The sequence below is a fragment of the Carcharhinus amblyrhynchos genome, chromosome 3 (genome assembly GCF_965287045.1).
Source record: "Carcharhinus amblyrhynchos chromosome 3, sCarAmb.v2.hapA, whole genome shotgun sequence".
NCBI lineage: Eukaryota > Metazoa > Chordata > Chondrichthyes > Carcharhiniformes > Carcharhinidae > Carcharhinus > Carcharhinus amblyrhynchos.
The window spans coordinates 103,349,662-103,372,677 of NC_137326.1; the positions used below are offsets into that span (position 1 = coordinate 103,349,662).

General features: G+C 41.2%; 1 protein-coding gene across 1 annotated transcript in view; it reads left to right on the plus strand.

The window, feature by feature from the left end:
- The first annotated feature begins 269 nt into the window (after positions 1 to 269).
- s100p (S100 calcium binding protein P) overlaps positions 270 to 23,016 on the plus strand; it is a 37,106-nt gene continuing 14,359 nt past the window's right edge. Inside the window, exons 1-3 of the mRNA XM_080186444.1 lie at positions 270 to 351; positions 6,387 to 6,499; positions 14,805 to 14,915. Of these exons, the coding sequence (XP_080042570.1) occupies positions 6,420 to 6,499; positions 14,805 to 14,915 (191 nt within the window). The 5' untranslated portion in view covers positions 270 to 351; positions 6,387 to 6,419. The remainder of the gene's footprint in view (positions 352 to 6,386; positions 6,500 to 14,804; positions 14,916 to 23,016) is intronic.

The following is a 23,016-nucleotide window of genomic DNA, read 5'->3' on the forward strand; positions in this document are numbered from 1 at the left end:
AATATAATGCTTCATTGAAGCAAAAAAAGACCTCCTTGCAATTTAATTTAACATATGACAACACCACAATCAATTGATTAATTGTGGAGGATATTGATGTAAATTTTTTTTGGGTGGGGGGGAAGAAGAATGGTCACTCAATGTAGCCATAATATAATGAGTGTTGAAATAGAACGTTAACAGCTGCATTAAGAGAACTTCCTGCTTTTGGTTCAGCTTGGAATGATGCCCACCCTTCCTTTTCTTCAGTATCAAGAATTTCAGAGCAGCAAAGTCGAAACCAGAGACAAACCATAACATGCTGAGAGATGAAACATATTTCTTTCTCAAGGAGCCGCAGAAAAAGATAGGGTAAGTTTCAACCTTTTTTTAAGTTCCAGGAATAACCTTCTCCTGAGGTACATACGTTTGTGGGTTTCTAATCTGCTCGTGGATAACTGAAATAAACTTTTATGTTCTGATAGATTTAGAGCAGGTTCCAACCGCCTGAACTGACAGGAAGTCTCATAAACCTGTGTTCTTGGTTGATTATCCTGTTGGAGGATGTGGGAAACACACGTGTAAAGTCTCAAGAGATGAAAATATGCTCCACTGAGAAAATTAATGCACAAAGTAAAAATCATATCTCATTTATTTTCCGTGATGGTTACCGTTTAATGTAAAAAAAACAGTAGCTGCCGACTGAACGTTCCTAACGTTATTGTTCAGCAGCATTATTTAGAAGATATTGTATTAGGATTTGTAAGATGACCTTAACTAATACTTGACCAGTCAATCATACATTTAACAACTTTTACAATATATTCTCCAATACAGTATAAAACAGAATTGTAGGTATTTTCAAAGCATACCCCTTGTTTCATAACACATAATGAGTTTGAATGTAAGACCTGCGTAACCCAGCACGGCAAATTTTTAAAAAGTATTTTCTTCCTGCATTAAATGCCAAAAAACACGCTTACATAGGATTTGCAGCATGATATCGGTCCATTCAGCGCCACTATAATGCATACTGGCACTTATGATCCATGTGAGGCACCTCCCAGTTACCTCAACTAAATCTATCACTGTAACCCTCTTCTCCCTCAGATGTTTCCTCTAGCTTTCCTTTTAATGCATCCATATTAAGTGGCTTCAACCACTCTGGCAGTGAGTTCCACGTTCTCACCACTCTTTGGGTAAGTAAGTTCCTTCTGAATTCCTGGAATTCCAGATAAACTGGATTTGTTTGTGACTCTCTTACGTTGACAGTCTCTCGCTTTGCTCTTCCCCAAAAGAGGAAACATTCTCTCTGTATCCACTTTATCAAAACATTTTATAACTTTAAAGGCCCCTCAGTCTTATTTTACAAGAGAAAAGAGACTCAACAAGTGAATTCTGCCCTGATATATATATACCCACGTAATGCTATCAGTATTGTAAATTTTTCCTGCACCCTCTTATGGGACTCTGTTCTCATTTTTGTAATATATGGGGTGTGATTCTCTGGCTGCGCTCACCCCAAAACTGCAGACCACCACCCCGCCCGCCCCCCTCCCCCAGGCCTGGATCAATGGACCTTTGCGTGATCTGCCTCCCTGCCGCTACGATACCATGGCGGGCAGAAGAGGAGAATTCCCCCCCCATGGTGTCTAGAACTGCACACAGTACTCTAAGCAAATCTAATCAAAGTTCAATACAGATTTAGCTGCACCTTATAAGTAATGAGTGCTTACAGCTGAGCCATGGGTGAGATTTGGACAATATCAGCTGAAGCCTTTGGTACAATTCTCCCCTTAGGATCAGAAGGTTATCAGTTCAACTTCAGCACATGTTCGAGGTTGACACATGAATGCAAGACCAATATATTGTTGCAGGTTCAGTACTTCCGAGGTCCACTTTTCCTGCTGCAATTGTTTTAGATGTATATTCATTGCAGTATTTGAATAAGAACAGGCATTTGAAGAGACATGATCTCAGGATTATCATCAGATAATTAGAGGGAAACATTAGAGGAAATATTTTCACGAAGAGGGTTATTAGAACACAGAATAGAATGGCAAAGTGGCACAGTAGCTTCATAATGCCAGGGGCCCAGGTTTGATTCCAGCTTCGTCACTGTCTGTGTGAAGTCTGCATATTCTCCCAGTGTCTGCATGGGTTTCGTCCAGGTGCTCTGGTTTCCTCCCACAGTCTGAAAGACGTGCTTGTTAGGTGCATTGGCCATGATAAATTCTCCCTCGGTGTACCCGAACAAGCGTTGGAGTGTGGCAACCAGGGGATTTTCACAGTAACTTCATTGCAGTGTTAATGTAAACATACTTGTGACACTAATAAATAAATTTAAACTTAACAAGCCATAATGGCAGACGCCATGACATCAACTAAAAAAAGTATGAGGATTTGAAATTGAAGAATTTTGATGATATAGGGAAGGGCGAGGGAAGTGTGTTAGAGAAAATGGGGTTAAATTTAGACGATTTGATTCTGCAGTAAAAATTAATTTTTACAACATGGAGGCGCCTTTCATGAAAACAGAGCTCATACCTTAAACAGAAAAAAAATTATCTGTGTAATATATAATAGAAAGGAAACAATAGCATCATTTAAAATTAATTGCAATTAGCTGGAACGGAATGATTTTGTCTTTGTTTTTGGGAGCAAGACAATACACAAGGCTTTCCAGAGATAGCCACTAATGCTCTGGGAGACACCAGCCTTTGTTTTGCTGCTAAACCAGAAAGGAATCAGGTTAGTTTATTTGGCTAGTGCCACAGATACATGATTGGCAGCTCATGTTGGTCAGTAAGAGTAGATTCTCTTGTAGGTGAGACAGGGACCTCAACAATGTTTTTGTCATTGAAGAATTCATTTGCAGTTCAGAACATTTTGGGAAACAAACTACACAGACTTTGAACAGTGAACTATTTTTGGACCTCCTGAATAATGTAGTCTCTGAGAAGTTGATTTCTTCCAAGAATGGACCAATACAGGACTGATGCTTATCTTGCACCAGTGTAGATAGTCACACTTTGATTGGTCCAGTTAGACAAATAACTGGGATTTCACTTGGTGACGTATATTTCATAAATAAGAAGTCTCATCAGACCAGGTTAAAGTCCAACAGGTTTATTTGGTATCATGAGCTTTCGGAGTGCTGCTCCTTCATCAGGTAAGGAGCAGGGCTCCGGAAGCTCATGATAACAAATAAACCTCTTGGACTTCAATGTGGTGTTGTGAGACTTCTTATTGTGCCCACCTCAGTGCAACACTGGTATCTCCACATCATGGCTACGCTTCACAAGTAAGCTAGAGCAGTGATTCCCATCCTTTTGTTTTGAGTGGACCACTAGATGGTCATCAAAAGCTTTCATGGAGCTTTTTTTACAGCGGATGGGATTCTAACCTATACAACAACAGATCATAAAAATGCAGTTATTTCTAATAGTTTATGATACACACTCACAAATACATTGCTCTCATACAGCACATTTACCTGCAGTAGGCCAACTAGTGAAAACAGATAACACTTAGCTAATGAGAAGGCTAATGTTGATCCATAAACATCAAATGCTGGATATCAGGTTCCAGGGATGACAGTCTCAATCAGAGATCTGGTTCAGTGTTAGGTTTATTTTGATATTTGGCCCTGGAATTCCAATTTCCCGAAGATATGTTGTAGGAAAAGACATCAGAAATTTTACAGCCTTGTCAGAGAGTCCTGGGTATTCTGAAGCAACTTTAAGCTAAAAGACAGTAAGATAGTTCTGAGAAAAATCTAGGTTTAAAGCACTGTTGCAGGACAGTTCCACAAAGCTGTCTTGTACTCTTGAGCACAGTAAGAAGTCTTATAACACCAGGTTAAAGTCCAATAGATTTATTTGGCAGCACTAGCTTCAACAACTAGCTTGTTCTCTTGAGGTCAGGCTTATGAGGATGACATCATCAAGGCTCACAAAGGGATTTCATATCCAGTTGAACCTTGTGCTGGGATCTGGAAAGTACTCGGGTAACTGTGTTTTCAAACTTTGCAGGTGCTCTCTGATGTCATATTTCACATTGCTTTGAAGCTGTATTTCTGCCACTGCCAAAAGATCTGACAGATTTGCAAATGATTTGACTGCTCAAGCCATTTGGCCCATGTCTCTATCTTCTTGATCAGCAATTCTATTTTGCCCTGCGCGTGAAAACCTGCCACTGATTTTCCCTGAACTCAGATTGAGACCATTCAAGTGATCGACAATATCTGCCAGAAATGCCAATCTGGCAAAGCCCTGAAAATCACTGAAACGTTGTGAGAATTCAAACTTTGAATCAAGTAAAAAAATTCTCACTTCATCATACAATTAGAAAAAAATGTGTGAGTACATGTCCTTGGGACAGCCAGCAGGTCTTGGTGTGCAGAAGTAGTTGATGGTGATCACTGTCCATCTTGTCACATAGAGCTGCAAACATTCGCAAATCCAGTGGACAGGCCTTGATAAAATTAACTGTTTTAATCGCTTCCCTCAAAATAATCGTGAGATCAACAGGCATTTTCTTTGCAGCCAAGGCCTCCTCATGTATCTCTCCGTAATGTTCATATCTTACATAGGTGAGCAAGTCTGAAAGGTTTGTAATGTCCAGTGATTCATCCAGTTGAAGTACATAAAATCAGCTTGCTTGTATTTTCACTATTAGCTGATCAATCACTTTATTAGTCAAAACTCATTGATTCTGTGTTGGACGATGTTAGCTGAGAATGAAATTATGTTAATTTACTCGCAGGCCTTCTCTCCCAGCGCAGCACCCGTCATCTCCTTAGCCGCTGGCAATATCAACTCCTCCCCGATTGTCTGCAATTTCCCTGTCTTTGCTATGAGCTGAGCTACCCAATACAAGGCCTCCACCGCCTTAGCATTTTCACTGCCTGTAGATGTTACTTCCATAATTTTCTTACTACTCTGAAATTGTTTGAGCTTGTTTTCAAAAAAATTAATTGGCTTGATTACGTATCCCCCATGTTTAATTTCTAGATGACGGTGTAGATTAACAGGTTTTAAGCTTTCATTTGACAGGCCTTCATAACACACGAACATAATGGCAATGGTTTGTTTTAAGTGCCTGTGTAAGTAAATCCCAGTTCTAAGCATTTATCGCTGTATTTTCTCTGTACTCTTCGCTTACTTTTGTTGTGCTGAGTTTTATTTGCTGATGCCTCACTGCCATTTTAACCATCTGCCTCTTTTCTCTTAAACCTGTCAGATGAAATCCATAAATCAATTTTTTACTTTGCCAGGCTAATGTTCTTAACTGATGAAAGTGCAGAGGGGAGCTTCGGTTCAAATTGACATCATGCAAAACTGCCGTGTAACATTGATTATGATACAATACAATTGGCTGCTTTTGCTTAAGGAGGTTTCACTCAACAGAACACTTGCCGCTTGTGCAATTTGTATTTTACAGTTGATAAAAACACCGATATTCCCTTCATGCAGAGAAGTAAGATACTAGTAAAGACTTTACTTGCTTGAACTTTCTCTTAGATATATTTCCACATGTGGGGGCACAGTTTGTCAACATCCCTGTGTGAACCAGTGTCAGGGTTTGATGGTTTGGGAATCCTTGGGCGAGACCTCACCGGCCATTCACGCCCCCTGCTGCTGCAAGTGAGAATGGAGAGTTTGGCACCCGGCCAAATCCCCATTCACTGCAGGGGGACCAGAAAATCCCACCAACGTGAACAGCCGTAAGATTCGGCCCCTTCTGTCCATAATAATGGCCTGCTTGTTATCAGGATTTAATGTGCCTTTGGGTTCGCCAGCAAGCCAAACTGAGCTGCCCTTTTTAATGTCTTTGTGTTTTATTTCTGAAGATTGGAACTCCTTGTCGTTATTGTTTCCAGGTTTGTTTACTTTGTTTATGCCAGGTTCACTATCCACATGCTGTACACTGCAGTTTGAGGTAACTTTGGAATCATCTTTTAACCACTGAGTTTCTTACAATGAGATTTCAGCACTTTCGTATCCATGACTTATATTGATAACCTGTCTCTATAGGGGGATGAAGGGTTCCCAACTGAATACACTCACCAAATGTTGGCATATTTGGGGGTGGGGGGGGGTGGTAAACCTCCATTATTCCTTAAACACAAATCTCCCCCCTTCATGTTTCAGTCTGTATTATTCCATAGAAGCATGGTAAACCTGGGGACAAGTTTAGCTGTTTGCTGCAGATGTAAAAAAGATACCAGAATTAGTGTTTATTTTCATCGTTAAAGAGTGCATCTATTCAGATGCAGGTCTGAATAAAACCTGTTTTAGAATTATCATCATGATTGTTACCTGAGGGTGTTTTTCATTATATTTTAATGACTCTGTTGTCAGTAAACAACTCTGAAATTTAGAAAGAGTGCTTTATCTCCCCAGGGGCAAGTGCCACGTGCCTTAAACATTGAATACATGCATGTATTCAACACACATATATTACATATCCCACAGAATATATATTCCTGCAAGTCTTCTACCTGCCTGTTGATAATGTAAGTATGTCTCTCTTTTTGAATAATTTTCAATAACTGCACTGGATAGTTCCACAACCACTCATTTATAAAATCTGGTGGTTTGTTTTAGAAAATATAAATTCTTAGGAAATGATGTAGACAAAAAAAAGTGTTTTTACATTTTAATTTTTCAAGGTAGCCTTGCTTTGTTTAAGAACATCTTCAGACACTTCTTTTTCCCTTCTGGGGAATGACATAAGGATGCCCAAACCAATTATGAGCCTATTGAACACTCATTCCATCGCTAACAAGTTCTGGTGTGGGACTTGAGCACAACAGAACTTATGATTCAGAGGTAGGGACGCTACTACTGTGCCACTAGATTTCCTGTATGTAGCCTGGATGAATGAAAAATGTTTTCTCACCTTCTACTTAAATCACATAGGCTTTACCAGCAAATCAGAAAGAAAAAACTTAACTCATGAAAAGTATCATACTAAGGGCAAAAGTAATGTTATAGACTTCTGTGCCTAAGTCACTGAAGTGAGATTTGAACCCCCAATCTTAAAACTCAGGTATATTTTACCCGACTGAGTAACAGCAGACGACTGTCATTGTGTCACTATTCTTGCTCATGCGTTTTGATTAGCATTCCTGAAAATGCTTGTTTTAGTTGCTGAAGTATTCATATTATATCCAACATTATGTTGATATAAATAATTATCTTAACTGAATTGATTTTTAAATAAAATTGCAATGGAGTCTTCTTTGACCAAAAATACAGGGATAAAATGTATGTGTGATTAAATTATTTTATCTATAATAGTTACAAAACTGAAAGAAGCCATTCAGCTAGTTGTAGAGAAGGTGGCTCTTTGCTGAAACAATCTAAAATTAATTCTAATTCTTTGCTCTGTCCCCACAGTCCAACATTTTCCTCAAATTTTAAACTTTTAAAATCTTTGCCAAGATTTCTGCCCAGGTCATGGTGGAAGAAAAGGTATTTGAGTCATGGATGAGCTCAAATTGATAAAGAGTATCAGGTAGATTGGCCGTCCTTAAAAATAAGATACGTAACCAGGATTGGATGAGATATTTTGAGGATATAGAGGGAAGGAAGATGGAAACTGTGGAGACGTGGGCCATAATCTTCATAATCTGGTTCCTGGTTGGGTTTGAAATTTAAATTATTTTATATGTCCCACCTGAACCAGATCTACCCATTCTAAAATTAATACCAATATCATACAATTAATTTTCCCTTGCATTAGGTTTTGTTCCTAATTTGATAGATTCTTATTGGTGCTGCTTGTACATTTATCCTGCATTTAGATTGGTTGATAACTTAAACCTTTTAATTTAAATGGAATATGATTGTGCTACTCTGGTATGATTTCACTCAAATATTATTTTAAGGTAGCATGGTGGCACAGGTTAGCACTGCTGCCTTATAGAGCCAGGTACCTGAGTTTGATTCCTGGTTAGGGTCACTGTCTATGTAGAGTCTGCTTGTTTTCCCCATGTCTGCATGGGTTTCCTCCGGGTGCTCCGGTTCCCTCCTTTAATCTGAAAGATGTGCTGGTTCAGTGCATTGGCCATGCTAAATTCTTTCTCAGTGTAGCCGAACAGGCACTGGAGTGTGGTGACTAGGGGATTTTCGCTATAACTTCATTGTAGCATTAATGTAAGCCTACTTGTGAATGCAAATAAATAAACTTTAGACTGCAAGATGTATCGAATGCATTTATGATTATATTCCCATCTATTCTTTTGATTTTAATCAATGGAAAAAATGTTGGCCTGAAGGGCTTATAATATGGTTCAAACAGTATGCCTTTGCACCAGATGCTTTACAAATCAATTAATGACATAATCAGCTGTTAATGGCAACAGCAGCTTTTAAATTTATTATAGAGTTGTAGTGTTGTTGGCTGTCTCTTTGCTTAAGGATGATGTCTACTCAGGGTCATGAGTTTCTCCCACAGGTCTCAAGTATGAATGAACAGGTCAATTCCTGACCCACATATTTTTGGACATATGGAGCAGGATGTCTATGAGGTAGTTGGATCCTGCCTGTAGGACTTTCTCTCTTTCTTTCCTTCTCTGCCCTGCCACCACATTGCTTCATTATTAAGATGCGGGCAGCACGGTGGCCCAGTGATTAGCACTGCTGCTTCACAGTGCCAGGGACCCGGGTTCAACTCCTGGCTTTAGTCACTGTCTGTGTGGAGTTTGCATTTTCTTTCCATGTCTGTGTGGGTTAAGTCCTGGTGTTCCAGTTTCCTCCGACAGTTCAAAGACGTGCGGGTTAGGTGGATTGGCCATGTTAAATTGCCCCTTAGTGTCAGGGAGATTAGCTAGGGTAAATGCATGGGGTTATAGGGATAGGACCTGGGTGGTGCAGACTCTATGGGCTGAATGGTCTCCTTCTGCACTGTAGGATTCTATGATTCTACGCTGGGACTCAAAGCCTGCTTTGATGGGCAAGTTGTCGCTATTCTGAACAATTGGTAACAAGCTCCTCCCAAATATTAATGTCAATGCTGCTGCACTTCAAGGAGGGTTTCAGAGAGTCTTTGGAAAGGTTTCTTTGTATTTCCTTGGAATGTCGGCCATTTGACAGTTTAGAAAACAGGGCCACATGGGGAAGATGGTGTTCAACCATCTGAACAGAGTGTCCAGGCCATCAAAATTGACTTAGCAAGAGTTTTGCCTGAATGCTTATGGAACTGTCATCAAGATTAATTGTTCACCTGGCCTCCCGTTAAATCTAGAGGATGTGGTGGAGGCGTTGCTGATGGAATTTCTCTAGTACTCTTATGTACCAGTGATTCTCAGTTTATGATCTCACCGCAGAACAGTAGTGTAGTAATAAACTGCACTGTAACCAAGACTTACAGGGTTGCAGATCTTCGTTGTCAAACACTTGTTGCCATAATTTATAGAAGGCTGAACTGGCACAGTTGACCTGGAGTTGGATCTCCTTGTCAGTGGTGACCGTTTGAGATAGGTGGCTGTCAATATGTGGCAAATGCTCAATATGTTCCAGGGTCTTCCCTTCAACTTGTATGGTAGGTGGGACATTTAGCTGACCAGGTTTGCGTTGATATTAGAGCTTTGTTTTGGCAACAAGCCTGGTTTCTTGAATGCAGGATTAAAGAGGCTGAGAGTATCTTATATATCTGGTGCAAAGTGGGCAATGATACTACAGTCTTCTGCAAACTATTGATCATATGAATCTGTGATGGTCATTATAGTGTTGGCAAAGAGGCCACTAACACAGGAGGGCAGTTGACCTTTGATGAGCTGAACAGGCTCTGTCATGTAGGCTGTAAATAGATTGAGGGCTTTATCCCACAGCCTTACTTGATCCCGGCCTGACATTGAAGGTGTTCAATTTTTAAGATTTCCCATTCAAGGCAATTGCAATCATATCATCATGAAACAATTGCAGGATTGTGATGAAGTTTCAAAATCTTTGGAACACAATCCACAGAGCCTCATGATCTGTATCCAATGATTTGGTCAAATCAATGAATGAAGAGTCCTTGACATTTTTCTTGGATTTATCTGGTGACAAAGACTGTGTTGGAGGTTCTTCCAGAAGGTCTAAAGCCACACTGTGTCCCTAGCTACTGGAAGTGGGCATTTCAAGAGAATCCATGTCAGGAATATCCCAGCTAGAGAAATACCTAGATCGCTTCCACAGCGCTATTTATCTCCCTTCTTAAATATATTTAGAATTGTTTCTTTGCTGATGTCAGAGGAGATTGTTATTTTTCCTCTCAAATCTGTTAGGTGAGTAAAGGTCTGTCAGCTTTGATGTCCTCAGTTGAGATAACATCGGGCTGTGGGCTTTGTTGTTTTTCATCCATTTGGTTTCTATTTCCAGCTCTCCCATCAATCATGATTCACCTTTGGGTTCTTCCACAGGATGGTGTGGAATTGTTGTATTACAACACAGAGTGCTAGAGAGAGAGAGGACATATCTTATCTCAGTTTCTCATCTGAGTTGCACTCAGTGAGGAGCAAAAGAGGCAGCATGATATAAAGCTCCCCGGATGGGGTAATGTCAGATTGCACATGCCTGCTTTTACTGGTCACCGTTTAATGGAATAGCAAGATGTTTGTCAGGTTTTCTCCTTGCGCTCTCTCCGCAGTTGTGTGTGTCATTTTCTTTGGTCCTGGTAATTCTATAACACAGCAGTTTTACACTCTCACTTCCAAATACATTTAAATTGGAGCCTTTCTCCATTAACCAGCTAAATGTCAAGTCTGAACCACATATCACATTTCACAATCAAACCTTCAGCAGAGACTCATTCATATTCACTCAGTTACTACCACTTGAATGATGTGGTACATTACAGCTGCTGTTTTTTTCTGCCATTACTATTGCAATATTCGTTCGTATTGAATCAGAATGTATTATTTGATTCTGTTTGCCATGACTGTGACCTTACTAAATGTTAGACATTTATTTTGTGACATGATGTAAATTTCTTCAGATGATTATAATTACAGGTTAGTCACCAGATACAAGGACAAACAGACAATACATAAATGAAACAGTGTAAAAACAAGTCCATTCAAATTTTGACATAAGCTATACATGTTTGTTCTGTTTTTAGTTTTCCTTTTCTTATTAATGTTGACTCAGTAAACAGAGAACACAATCTAAATATGTTATTGGTTGTTTGATAGGAATTGAACATACAGGTTTTATTTTGAACAGTCTTGCGTCATATTAAGAAAGCAAACATATTCATGTTTCCACCTTATTAAGAGTAAACGTTATTTTTGTTTGCTTATGTTATCAGTTGCTAAGGGTATTAATATTACATACAACTATAAATTACAGTTTATTCAGCAAATACTTGCCCTCTCCTGCCTGTGCAAGTAGCTCAATGCTCACCTTTAGCAGAAGTGGAGGTTCTTAACAAATGCCTGCAGTTGGGCATAAAGAGACACTTGACTTCCAAAAGGCTCCTAGTTAGGCAGAACAATAAGGTACCCCACATAAACCTATCACTGAGCAGACCTCAATAAAGGCACAGCTAGGGTTAAAGCATTTGTTTCGCACACGTCACCAAGCTAAAACCGTGCTAACAAATTTTGAACACTCATTCAGCAACCTAGAAGAACTTACTCAAAATGAAATATGCTGCTGTTGCCCCTTTAGAAAAAAATACACCCATGAGTCATCTGCCCATTGGTGTAGTAACTATTATAAGTAACTACTTCAAAAATACAGTTTAGTCTACACTCTTCAGAAGCAAACCGGTAATAATCAGACAGGAGTGCTCTACTTCATTTTCAAATTACTCAACCCCCAACATACCCAACACCTGCCTTCCCATTTGAAGAGAAACCAATTATCACTGGTCAATTTTCATCCTACTACTATCTTTGTTTGCACTTGTAAATGAGTCGGCAGTAGAATTAAAATTGAGGGATAAATTTGCTGTCATGCCTTTGAAGGTTCACCTATTGTCACTTTTGGACAGACTTCAGCTTAATTGATCAGCGGTCCTACCAGGCAAGGCTGTAATTTAAATGCAATATTTGTGATAGCATTTACACTCCCAAAGCCATTTTCATATCAATCAGTGCTGCCAATGTCACTTGCTCAATCTGTCCACAAAGCATGGACATTACAGGTTGGGAGGAGAACTGTACTGTTTAAAATTATTCATAGCTGCTGCCGGGGCAAATTGGAATCAGGTCTAGTACTTAATTTTCACTTCAGTCTCTTGAGAGTTTGACTTGTTCCATAAATTCATTTTCCTTGCAGCTATGGGTGTGTATGGAATTTCCCTCCATTAATATCCGTTGCTTAGCTTAAACACCAATGCTATCAACCATCCCCTGGTGCTGAACACCCAGGATGAGCATCTGTCTTGTTAAATAGTCTACCTACCCAAAGATTGAACTGTCTGTAAGTCATATTAAAAGCTCTGGGAATTTGCCTGTTCTATAGAATGGGGCTCGAGCATCAAAATTCATTTGAACTATAGATCGCCCACAGAATAGAAAGAGGCCATTCAGCCCATCAAATCTGCACTGACTCTTTGAAAGAGCATCCCACCCAGGCCCTCCCTTCCACCCTATCTCATAACCCTGCACATTTAGAATGGTGAATCCACTTAACTTATACATCTTTGGACATTAAGGAGCAACTTAGCATGGCCATTCCACCTAACCTGCACATCATTGGACAATGGGAGGAAACAAGAGCACCCAGAGGAAATCTATGCAGACAATGCGCAAACTCCACACAGGCAGTCACCCAAGGTCGGAATTGAACTCAGGTCATTGGCACTGTGAAGCAGCAGTGCTTATCACTGTGTCACCCCCAATTGTTATTGGATAGTTGGAAAGGACACCCCACTTGATCAACATTCCACACCAAAATCAACCCCAATGTCTGATGTTGGATTATGAGGCAGCTCAATTTCAGACAATAGCCAGGAACAGTGTACTCTGAAAACGTTTGACTTTGATCTGACACAGTCAACAAATTGTTGACTGCAGAACACTTCTACCATTCTACAGCTGTAACATTATAAATATGATATGAGTTTTTATAGGATATTTAATCATTGTGATTCAGAAAAATTCCACAATTTAGTAATCTATTTTCATAGAGATTATGGCCCAGATCCTTCAGTCTCTGAATCGTTAGAGGTCAAGCTCAGATGCACACCAGGATCCTTTGGAAGCTCCAAAGCACTGACTTCGTAGAAATTTCCTGTGAAGTTTAAACTTCTGATTGATAATTCCACAGGACCCTACAAAAAAGTCTTAAACTCTGAGTTAGGGTTCAAGACTTTGAATGGTTCTATTTACTTAACTGAATTGTTATTCAGGAAATGTTAGACAGAAAAATCCTTGTCTAATTGCTGAGTAAACTATACAATTCCCACCCAGTTTCTCCCGACTGCGTCCCAAGCTTTCCTGTATTGAGGTCTGCAGGATCTTCCATCAGATTTGTCTGAAAAATCAGAGGAATGCAAGTGCTTTAATTTTTTTTGGTTTATTTTTCAGTGTCACAAGTAGGCTTACACTAACACTGCAATGAACTGACTGTAAAAATCCCCTAGTTGCCACACTCTGGCACCTGTTCAGGTATACTGAGGGAGAATTTAACATGGCCAAAGCACCTAACCAGCACATTTTTCGGACTGTGGTGGGAAACAGGAGAACCCAAAGGAGAGCCACGCAGACATGGGAAGAACATGCAGACTCTGGACAGATAGTGACCCAAGCTAGGAATCGAACCCAGGTCTCTGACGCTGTGGGGCATCAGTGCTAACCATTGTGTCACCATGCCACCCCAAAGTGGGTCCAATCAGAATTCAAAACACAGGGGTTCAACCCTGATTGGATTATTTGAGCCTATATTTTTCAAAAATCTGATTGCACTGCCCCAGTATAATGCTTTTTCCAAAATATACACTTTAACAGGGGCTGAGCAGCTCAGTTGGCCAGCCTGAGGTTCAGAATAACACCAACAGTGTGGGTTGGACTTCTGATCGGGTCCTCAGAGTGGAAGGCAATGGAAAAGCACTACTGACAAGAACTGCCATGAAAACAGCTCAAGATGAAGCATCAATAGACAATTAGCAAAGGACCTGCTTTCAAGCAAAGCACTCAGAAATGAACAGCTTAATATTGTGATTGTTGGATTGTCCCTCATGTTACAAACATCAAATGTACTTAATCCCTGTGACATTTTTTGCTCTCAAAAAAGATGTTGGGACAATGCGGCACATCATGATGTCTATTATTATTGATGTCGTCATGCTCCTGTCCCTGTGTGGAAAATGAGCTATTACAGAATTACATTCAAAATCTCACAGTTCTGGTTTCAATCGCCAAACTCTCAACAAACCTAGCGCTTCCCTGTCACCAATCCATTGTTTTCTCACTAGTCCCTGTTGTCCACCAGGGCTTTTAATCAACACAGGAGAGCTTAAGCATAAAGTTTACTTTCCACATGAGCAATGATTTGTTGCATAGAAGCACCTGTGCACCTTATCACGTTGCTATGGCTTCAGCCGTCAGGACCAGCCAGAGAACCTGTGAAGGATGGGGCCTTAAGTCATAATGAAACTTCAGTTTTATGGCAGCGAACGGGTTCATCAGGAACATATTGCATCAAATAATCAGAAAACAAATCAACCTTGCTTGAAAAATATCACCCATTTGGGGAAAAGATTCTGAGAAATTTCCAGTGAGTACTGCCTATTACATGACATGAGTCCCTGAAGCACAGAGACTGCAAAACTCTTGAGTTTTTAAATGAGTCTATTCTAATTGATTTCAGGAACTTTCCTTATAGGTCCCTTCGACGCAATGTGATTTCCTCCTCTTCTGTGAGATGTACCAGTGGTGGTTCAGCGCCTACAATGTTTTTGTGGTCCAGGCAACAACACAGAGGGCAACAAGGGAGGTAAGATCTAATTACTGTTTTCTCCTTTCCGTAACATATGTAGTAAATGTGTGTGTGACACAACAGAAACTTAGGGGAATGGGAACTCTACAAATATCACACTTTTCAGATATTTATGTCTGTGATGAAGTTATATCAGTTTAGTCATACCTTTACCACTAAATATTACTTTCACTTGCGGCAGATTTCATAATTTGTATCTTTCTCTCTGAAAGCTTTTGTCACATACCTTCGAACAGGTCAAGAAGTATGCAGGTCTAAGATAAGAAAGAAATCCCACAACACCAGTTTAAAGTCCAAACAGGTTTATTTGTAGCAAAAGCCGCAAGCTTTCAGGACAGCCTGTCCCTTCGTCAGGTGGCTGGGAGTTCCGATCGTAAAAAGGACACAAAGACACAAACTCAATTTACATGCATAATGATTGGAATGTGAGTCTTTATAGCTAATCAATTCTTAAAGGTACAGACAATGTGAGTGTAGGATTTCTTTCTGTTTTACCCCAGTCCAACGCCGGCATCTCCACATCAGGTCTAAGATAAGCCAGTATTGTTTAAAGCTGCAGAGATTAATATTTGTAAACTTTGGGCAGAAGTTTGGACGTAAGTGGACAAATGGTGAGCACTGCTGCCTCACAGCGCCAGGGACACAGGTTCAATTCCAGCCTTGACTGACTGTAAGGGTTTCCTTCAGGTGCTCCAGTTTCCTCCCACATTCCAAAGAATTGCATGTTAGGTTGATTGACCATGCAAAATTGCCCCTTAGTAACAGATGGATTAGCAGGGTAAATACAATGGGTTACAGGGATAGGACCTGGGTAGGATTGTTGTTGACATAAGTCAATGGCCTTTTTCCGCACTATTAAGATTCTAAGTGGACAAAATTGGATATAGGTACAGTAGGTTGGCTTCCATTGATTTTTGTGAAGACCTTGGAAACTGGATGCCAGAAAGCAATCCAAATGCTGTGGCTCAGTACTTAATTATGGAATTGAGGTAATTAATAGCCACTTAAAGGACTAAAAGCGATCTTTGATTGCAGGCACTGGGACAATGTACAATTGAGTAGGATGCAGCAGCCCAGCAAGACTCACTGAGACAGGTCCATTTTACATAATTTGAAAGAAGAATGATGCAGAGAGATAGCTACTCGGCAGTGAGTGTACAAAGGCATCATAGAGGAAACTGTAGGGACCAGAGAACTTGGAGTTGGGAGGAGTGACCCTACAGGAGCATGGAGGGGGGAGGGGGGTGGATGGGAAGATCCAGGCAGCTGGATCATTGCTTTTAGAACATAGAACATTACAGCGCAGTACAGGCCCTTCGGCCCTCGATGTTGCGCCGACCAGTGGAACCAATCTAATGACCCTCTAAACTAAACTATTCCAATGCTATCCATATGCCTATCCACTGGCCATTTGAACGCCCTTAAAGTTAGCGAGTCCACAACTGCTGCAAGCAGGACATTCCACGACCTTACTACCCTCTGAGTAAAGAACCTACCTCTGACATCCGTCCTATAATTACCACCCCTTAATTTATAGCTATGTCCCCTTGTGTTAGCCATCACCATCTGAGGTAAAAGGCTCTCACTGTCCACCCTATCCAATCCTTTGATCATCTTGTATGCCTCAATCAGGTCACCTCGTAACCTTCTTCTCTCCAATGAAAATAACCTCAAGTCCCTCAGCCTTTCCTCATAAGACCTTCCCACCATACCAGGCAACATCCTGGTAAACCTCCTCTGCACCCTTTCCAATGCCTCCACATCTTTCTTATAGTGCGGCGACCAGAACTGTACGCAATACTCCAAGTGCGGCTGCACCAGAGTTTTGTACAGTTGTAACATGACCTCACGGCTCCAAAATTCAATCCCTCTACCAATAAAAGCTAACACACCGTACGCCTTCTTAACAACCTTATCAACCTGGGTGCCAACTTTCAGGGAACTATGCACATGTACCCCAAGATCTCTCTGCTCGTCAATACTACTAAGAGTCCTTCCATTAGCCCTATATTCTGTACTCCTGTTATTCGTACCAAAGTGAATCACCTCACACTTTTCCGTATTAAACTCCATCTGCCACCTCTTGGCCCAGCTCTGCAGCTTATCTATGTCCCTCTGCAAACTGTAACATCCATCCTCACTGTCTACAACTCCTCTAGCTTTGGTGTCATCAGCAAATTTACTAATCCATCCTTCTATACCCTCATCTAGGTCATTCATAAAAATGACAAACAGCAGTGGCCCCAAAACAGATTTTTGAGGTACACCACTTGTAACTGAACTCCAGGTTGAATATTTCCCATCAACCACCACCCTCTGTCTTCTATCAGCTAGCCAATTCCTGATCCAAACTGCTAAATCACCCTCAATCCCATGCATCTGCATTTTCTGCAATAGCCTACCATGGGGAATCTTATCAAACGCTTTGCTAAAGTCCATATACACCACATCAACTGCCTTACCCTTATCCACCTCTTTGGTCACCTTTTCAAAAAACTCGATAAGGTTTGTGAGGCACGACCTACCCTTCACAAAACCGTGTTGACTATCCCTAATCAATTTATTTCCCTCTAGATGATTATAAATCCTATCCCTTATAATTCTTTCCAAAACTTTGCCCACAACAGAAGTAAGTATTTAAAGGCTAAATATGGAGCTGTGGCTGAGCTGACTAGATTTAGGTCGAGCAGCAACAAGAAATAATTGCTCTCACAGAAAGTGCTTGTGAATGGCACTGAGGCACACAAAGGTGACGTATGAGAGGCTGAGAGGGAAAAAGGGGACACCCTCTAGATAAGTATATCAACAACAAAGATTAGTTTTCTAAATCCAACAGAATATCAATGTTACCAAAGAAAAAACCTATAAGGGCAGATGGCATTAGAATTGGGTTCACTGTTGGAGGGGCATATTAGTACATCCTGCCAGTAGCTGTCAAAGTGACCATGACACTTAATCTCTTTGCTTCCTAATCTTTCTAAGGGGCAGTGGCTGACCTCACTGGTATTTCTCAGTCAGCTGTCAATCACAACATACAAGCAATAATGGATTCCTGTTGGACAGGGTATCGGATTATTTTGAGTTTTCCACCAATGCGATTACAAAGACATGGGAAATTTCATAATTTTTGGACTCTTCAGGTGCTGGGGGTTATTGACTGCACCCACATGACCATCAAGGCACTGGTAACACAATCAGGGCATTTATTGCTAGGAAGAGATTCCACTCTCAAAGTTGAACTGATATGTGACAACCAAAAGTGCTTCCACCAGACCTATACACCGTACTTGAGCAGCTGCTACAACTCCTTTACCCTTAGGCAATTACAGGAGTAGCAGCTGCTCATGCCACTTGAGAGACTACCTGGTTGACTGAGAGGAGAGAAGGGCTATCCATTAAAGAAATTGCTGCTCACACCCAACTGCAACTCTTTGATGGAGGCACAGAGATGCTAGAACTGCTGAGCCCTCAGTAGAAGGGCAACATTTGAGTAGGCATAGACCTGTCGGAGTGAACCTTCCACAATTCACGTTCAAGGGTATTTCAGACTGCAGTGGTATGGAAGGATCCAGTTCAGACCTCAAAACATCAGCAAAGATGGACGGGATGTCCAAGAATGTTTCTCCAGAGGGCTTCTTATCCTGGAGGATGAACGGCTCATGACCTCATCTTTCTGTGGGTGGATGATGAAAATCTGCCATAAAGATGAATCATGGATGCTTCACTTGTCCTCATATGAACTAAAAGTCCAATCTTGTACAAACTCATATGCATTTATACCCCACCTCACAATTTGTCTGCCTTTAACCCATCATTCAAGAGACTTGCATAAAATTTAAAGTTTAAAGTAAATATTCTGTGGCCCAACTTCTCCTGTTTTCTGGGGAAGAGAATTCAACAGTCTAACAACTTTCTGAGAGAAAATATTTCTCTACATAAGTCATAGAATCCTTACAGTGCAGAAGGAGGCCATTCAAGTCTGCATTGACCACAACCCCACCCAGTCCCTATTCCCATAACCCCAATATTTGCCCTTCTAACTCCCTGACACTAGGGTCAATTTAGCATGGCCAATCAACCTAACCTACACATCTTTGGACTGTGGGAGGAAACCGGAGCACCCAGAGGAAATCCACGCAGATACATAGCGAATGGGCAAACTCCACATAGAAAGTGACCCAAGGCCGGAATTGAACCCAAGTCCCTGGCACGATGAGGCTAACCACTGTGCCACCATGTCATCTTCAATGCTGTCTTAAATGGGATTTCCCCTATTTTTATCTGTGTCTCCTGGTTCCTCCCACAAGAAGAAATATCCTTTTAGCATCCATCCTGTGAGCACATCTCAGAATCTTATGTTTCAATTTCTCATTCCTCTAAATTCCAATGGGCACAGGCCCAATCTTTCCTTCTCAGACAACTCCTTCATCTCTGGAGTCAGTCATGTGAACATTCCTTGCACTTTTCCAATGCAATGATATCCTTTCTTAAATAAGGAGATCAAAACTGTGTACAGATTTAATCACACCAATGTCATACACAATTGTAACAAAACTCTTACTTTTATATCCAACCCACCTTGCAATAAACTACAGCTGCCATCTTAAACACTTGTATCTGCATAATAACTTTTGTGATCCAGGACACCCATTTCCTTCTGTACCAAGTTCTGCAATCTCTGCATTAAAATAACATGTAGCTTTTCAATTCTTCCTGCCAAAGTGTACAAGTTCACATTTCCTACAATATACTCTGTCTGCCAATTTTTTGCCCACTCACTGAGCCTAAACATATACATTTGAAGACTTCTTCACAATTTATTCTATAAATTTTCTTTGTGTCATCTGTAAGTTTAGAGTAAAAGATTAAACATGCTTACATTAACACTGTAATGAAGTTACTTTGAAAAGCCCCTAGTCACCACACTCCAGCACCTGTTCAGGTCAATGAGCCCAACCAGCATGTTTTTCGGACTGTGGGTGGAAACCAGAGCACCCAGAGGAAACCCAGGAAGAACATGCAGACTCTACACAGACTGTAACCCAAGCTGGGAAGTGAACCTGGGTCCCTGGCACTGTGAGGCAGCAGTGCTAACCACAGTGCCACTGTGCCTCCCTTCCTCCAAGTCATTGATATAGATTGTGAATAGTTGAGGCCCCTGCACTGATCCCTGTAGTACCCCATTCACTACATCTTGACAACTGAAAATGAGCCATTTTTATCCCACCTGTTTCCTGTTAGCTAACTAATCTTGTATCCATGATAATTTGATACTCCGTAAACCATCGGTTCTCATTTGGTGCAGTAACGTTTGATGTGGCACCCTGTCAAATGCCTTCCAGAAATCCAAGTATACTGCACTATGAGTTCCCCTTTATCCATGTTGCATTACTTCTGCAAAGAATTCTAATAAATTAGTCAGACATGATTTCCCTTTCACAATATAATGTTTACTCCACCTGATTGCATTATGATGTTCTAAGTGCCCTGCTATAACCTTCTTAATAATTCATTCCAACATTTTCCTTTGACAGGTGTTAGGCTAACTGGCCTGTGATTTCCTGATTTCAGTCTCGCCACTTTCTTGCGTGGAGGATATATTTGCTGTTTTCCTATCTGATGGGACCTTTCCAGAATCAAGAGAATTTTGGAAAGTTAAAACTAATGCACCTACTATGTCAGCAGCCACTTATAAGGCCCTAAGGACCTGGAGGCATGTCAGTCTTCTAATAATTTTTTCAGCAACATTTCCCTGGTGATTGTATTATTTTAAGTTTCTCTCTCCCTTTCACCTCTTGATTTACCATTATTTCTGGGATGTTCTTTGCGTCTTCTGCAGTAAAGACAAACATATAGGGCTAATTTTTACATTCTGCAAATAGGACTGCTCTCGTCCCAGGTGGCAAACCTGACTTCATCACAATGGTCAATAATAGGGTGGGTGGATGGATAAAAAAATTGGAAGTCCTCACATTCATTTTGAAATTACTAATTGTTGCTTGCTTAAGCTTATTAGCGGTCCAATTGACTGCAATAATATGTCCCCCATGCCATAATACTTTTCCTACATGTGAAACACATCATGTAGTAACATTGTTTTTTCATTGTTGTTGGAAAGGGTGGATATGAAGGCTGGAGGCAGATCTAAGCCTGACTTTAGCAGGAAGCCATTTCAAAGGCAAATCTTTTGAATGCATGTGTTCCTGGATGGTATCAGAGGTATTGATGATAAACTGTTTAGCACTGTAATCTAACATCACGTCAGCAATGCTGCTGAGTACAATATGGGCATAGTTTATTCTCTTGGAGATATCTTCTCTAGTGAGAAGGAGAAGTAAGAGGCCAGCTGAACAGGGGCAGGAACCACAAGAAGTGGATGAAGGCAGCCAGTCTGCTGAGGAGCAAGTGTCTTCAGAGGGCAGGTAGCAGCAGAGAAAGAACCACAGGTGGAGGCTGCATCCTACCAATCGTGTGTACCGGGTCAGAATGACATACCTGCTGGATGACTGGATACTTCAAGCCATCCATATCCCTTTGAAGACTCCTTAGGCCTCCTTCACAACTAACTCTTTAAACTACCTTTGTGTCATCAGCAAATTTAACAAACATAGAGGTAAAGTTTATTTTGTTAATCACCCGTAGGCTTACATTAACACTGCAATGAAGTTACTGTAAAAATCCATTGAAAATCCCCTAGCTGCCACACTCCGGCGCCTGTTTGGGTACACTGAGGAACAAACCTGAGTGTAACCCAGCCTGCTGCTGCACATCATCACAGTATCCGCTCTCTTCTGGTGCACGTGCTCTCGCAGCCCTGGCAGCAACACATCGCTTTCATCCCTGCCCCCTTTACCATTGCCCTACCCTCTTCACCATCCTTCCTTCCCCCGCCCTTGTGGCAGGCTGACCCTTAATTCTCGCCTTGATGATTAGTGACCACCCCACCAACTGGCCCACTCTTTGGAGACGGGATGGTGAATGGCATCGACCTGACCCTAGCTGACATCGGGTCTATACCCTTTATGTAAAGAATTCTCAAGTCATGAGGAGGACATGACAAGGAGAAGTAAATAAATTTAATTTGATAAATTGCACCATCAGCCTCTGAAATCCGAAGACACCAGTTGTCCGGGATGTGCTTGGGGCGCGCGTGTAATTTCGGACCTGGTCGGTGGTGGCGCTGTGACGGGGTTGCTGGTGGCGCTCCTGGTGGTGGCTGGCGGTAATGTCTCTGCTGACAGCCATAATGATCCTTGTCAACAAAGTGGAGATGAAAGAGAAAGCGGCCTAGTACGTGCATTTCTAGGGAGCTTTTGAGGGCGGACGCGTCAAAAAAAAATAGTTTTTAATTGCTAGATGGAGCGATTGTGACGTGTTATGACTGGAATGTAAGAAACTGTAAATTTTACGTTGGGCCCTGACTGCCTCAACTAATTCGGAAAGACCAAAAAAAAACTGTGGGCTAGAAATTGTGGTCAGGAAAAGTAATTTTACAGGTGGAAACGGAATGGGGGGGGGGGGGGGAGAGGAAAATCCAGTAGGCAGCGAACTTGTTGTTTAACTGGCTGCTGAGTGCCAGTTTCTGGTTTCACATGGCCTGACTGGAGTTTGGGTGCAGTTATTGGGCCAAGTTTCAGTGAGCTTGAGAGTGAAAAGGGATGTACACTTTTAAGTTCGCCCTGAGTTTAAAGAGTTCAGAAGTTTCACCCTTAGCCTTCCTCCCCGGATTATTTGATTTCCTGGGATAATCCATGCAGAGGCCTCCAATGGCCTGCAATGCAGGTGCTTCCTCCTGTTTTCAGTTTGTTAGCAGTTTTCAGGTGATTCCCAAACACTCAACATGCAGCTATTGTCCGTGAAGAAATGTCCAAGCATAACGTGTTCGGAGGATTTGTTGTTTGAGTTGTCAGTGTGACAGTAGGTTCATTTTTCAATTTTGCAGGAGTTATCAGCTTGCCCTACTCTAGTATTGCTACACATGTAAGCATTCAAAGAGCCTTCTTATTGTGTGTGTTTATTTTCACACCTATCTGAATGGCAGATAAAGCGCTGGCATGCCACCTAACCTGAAAAATGGCATCTTTGACACTGCAGCATC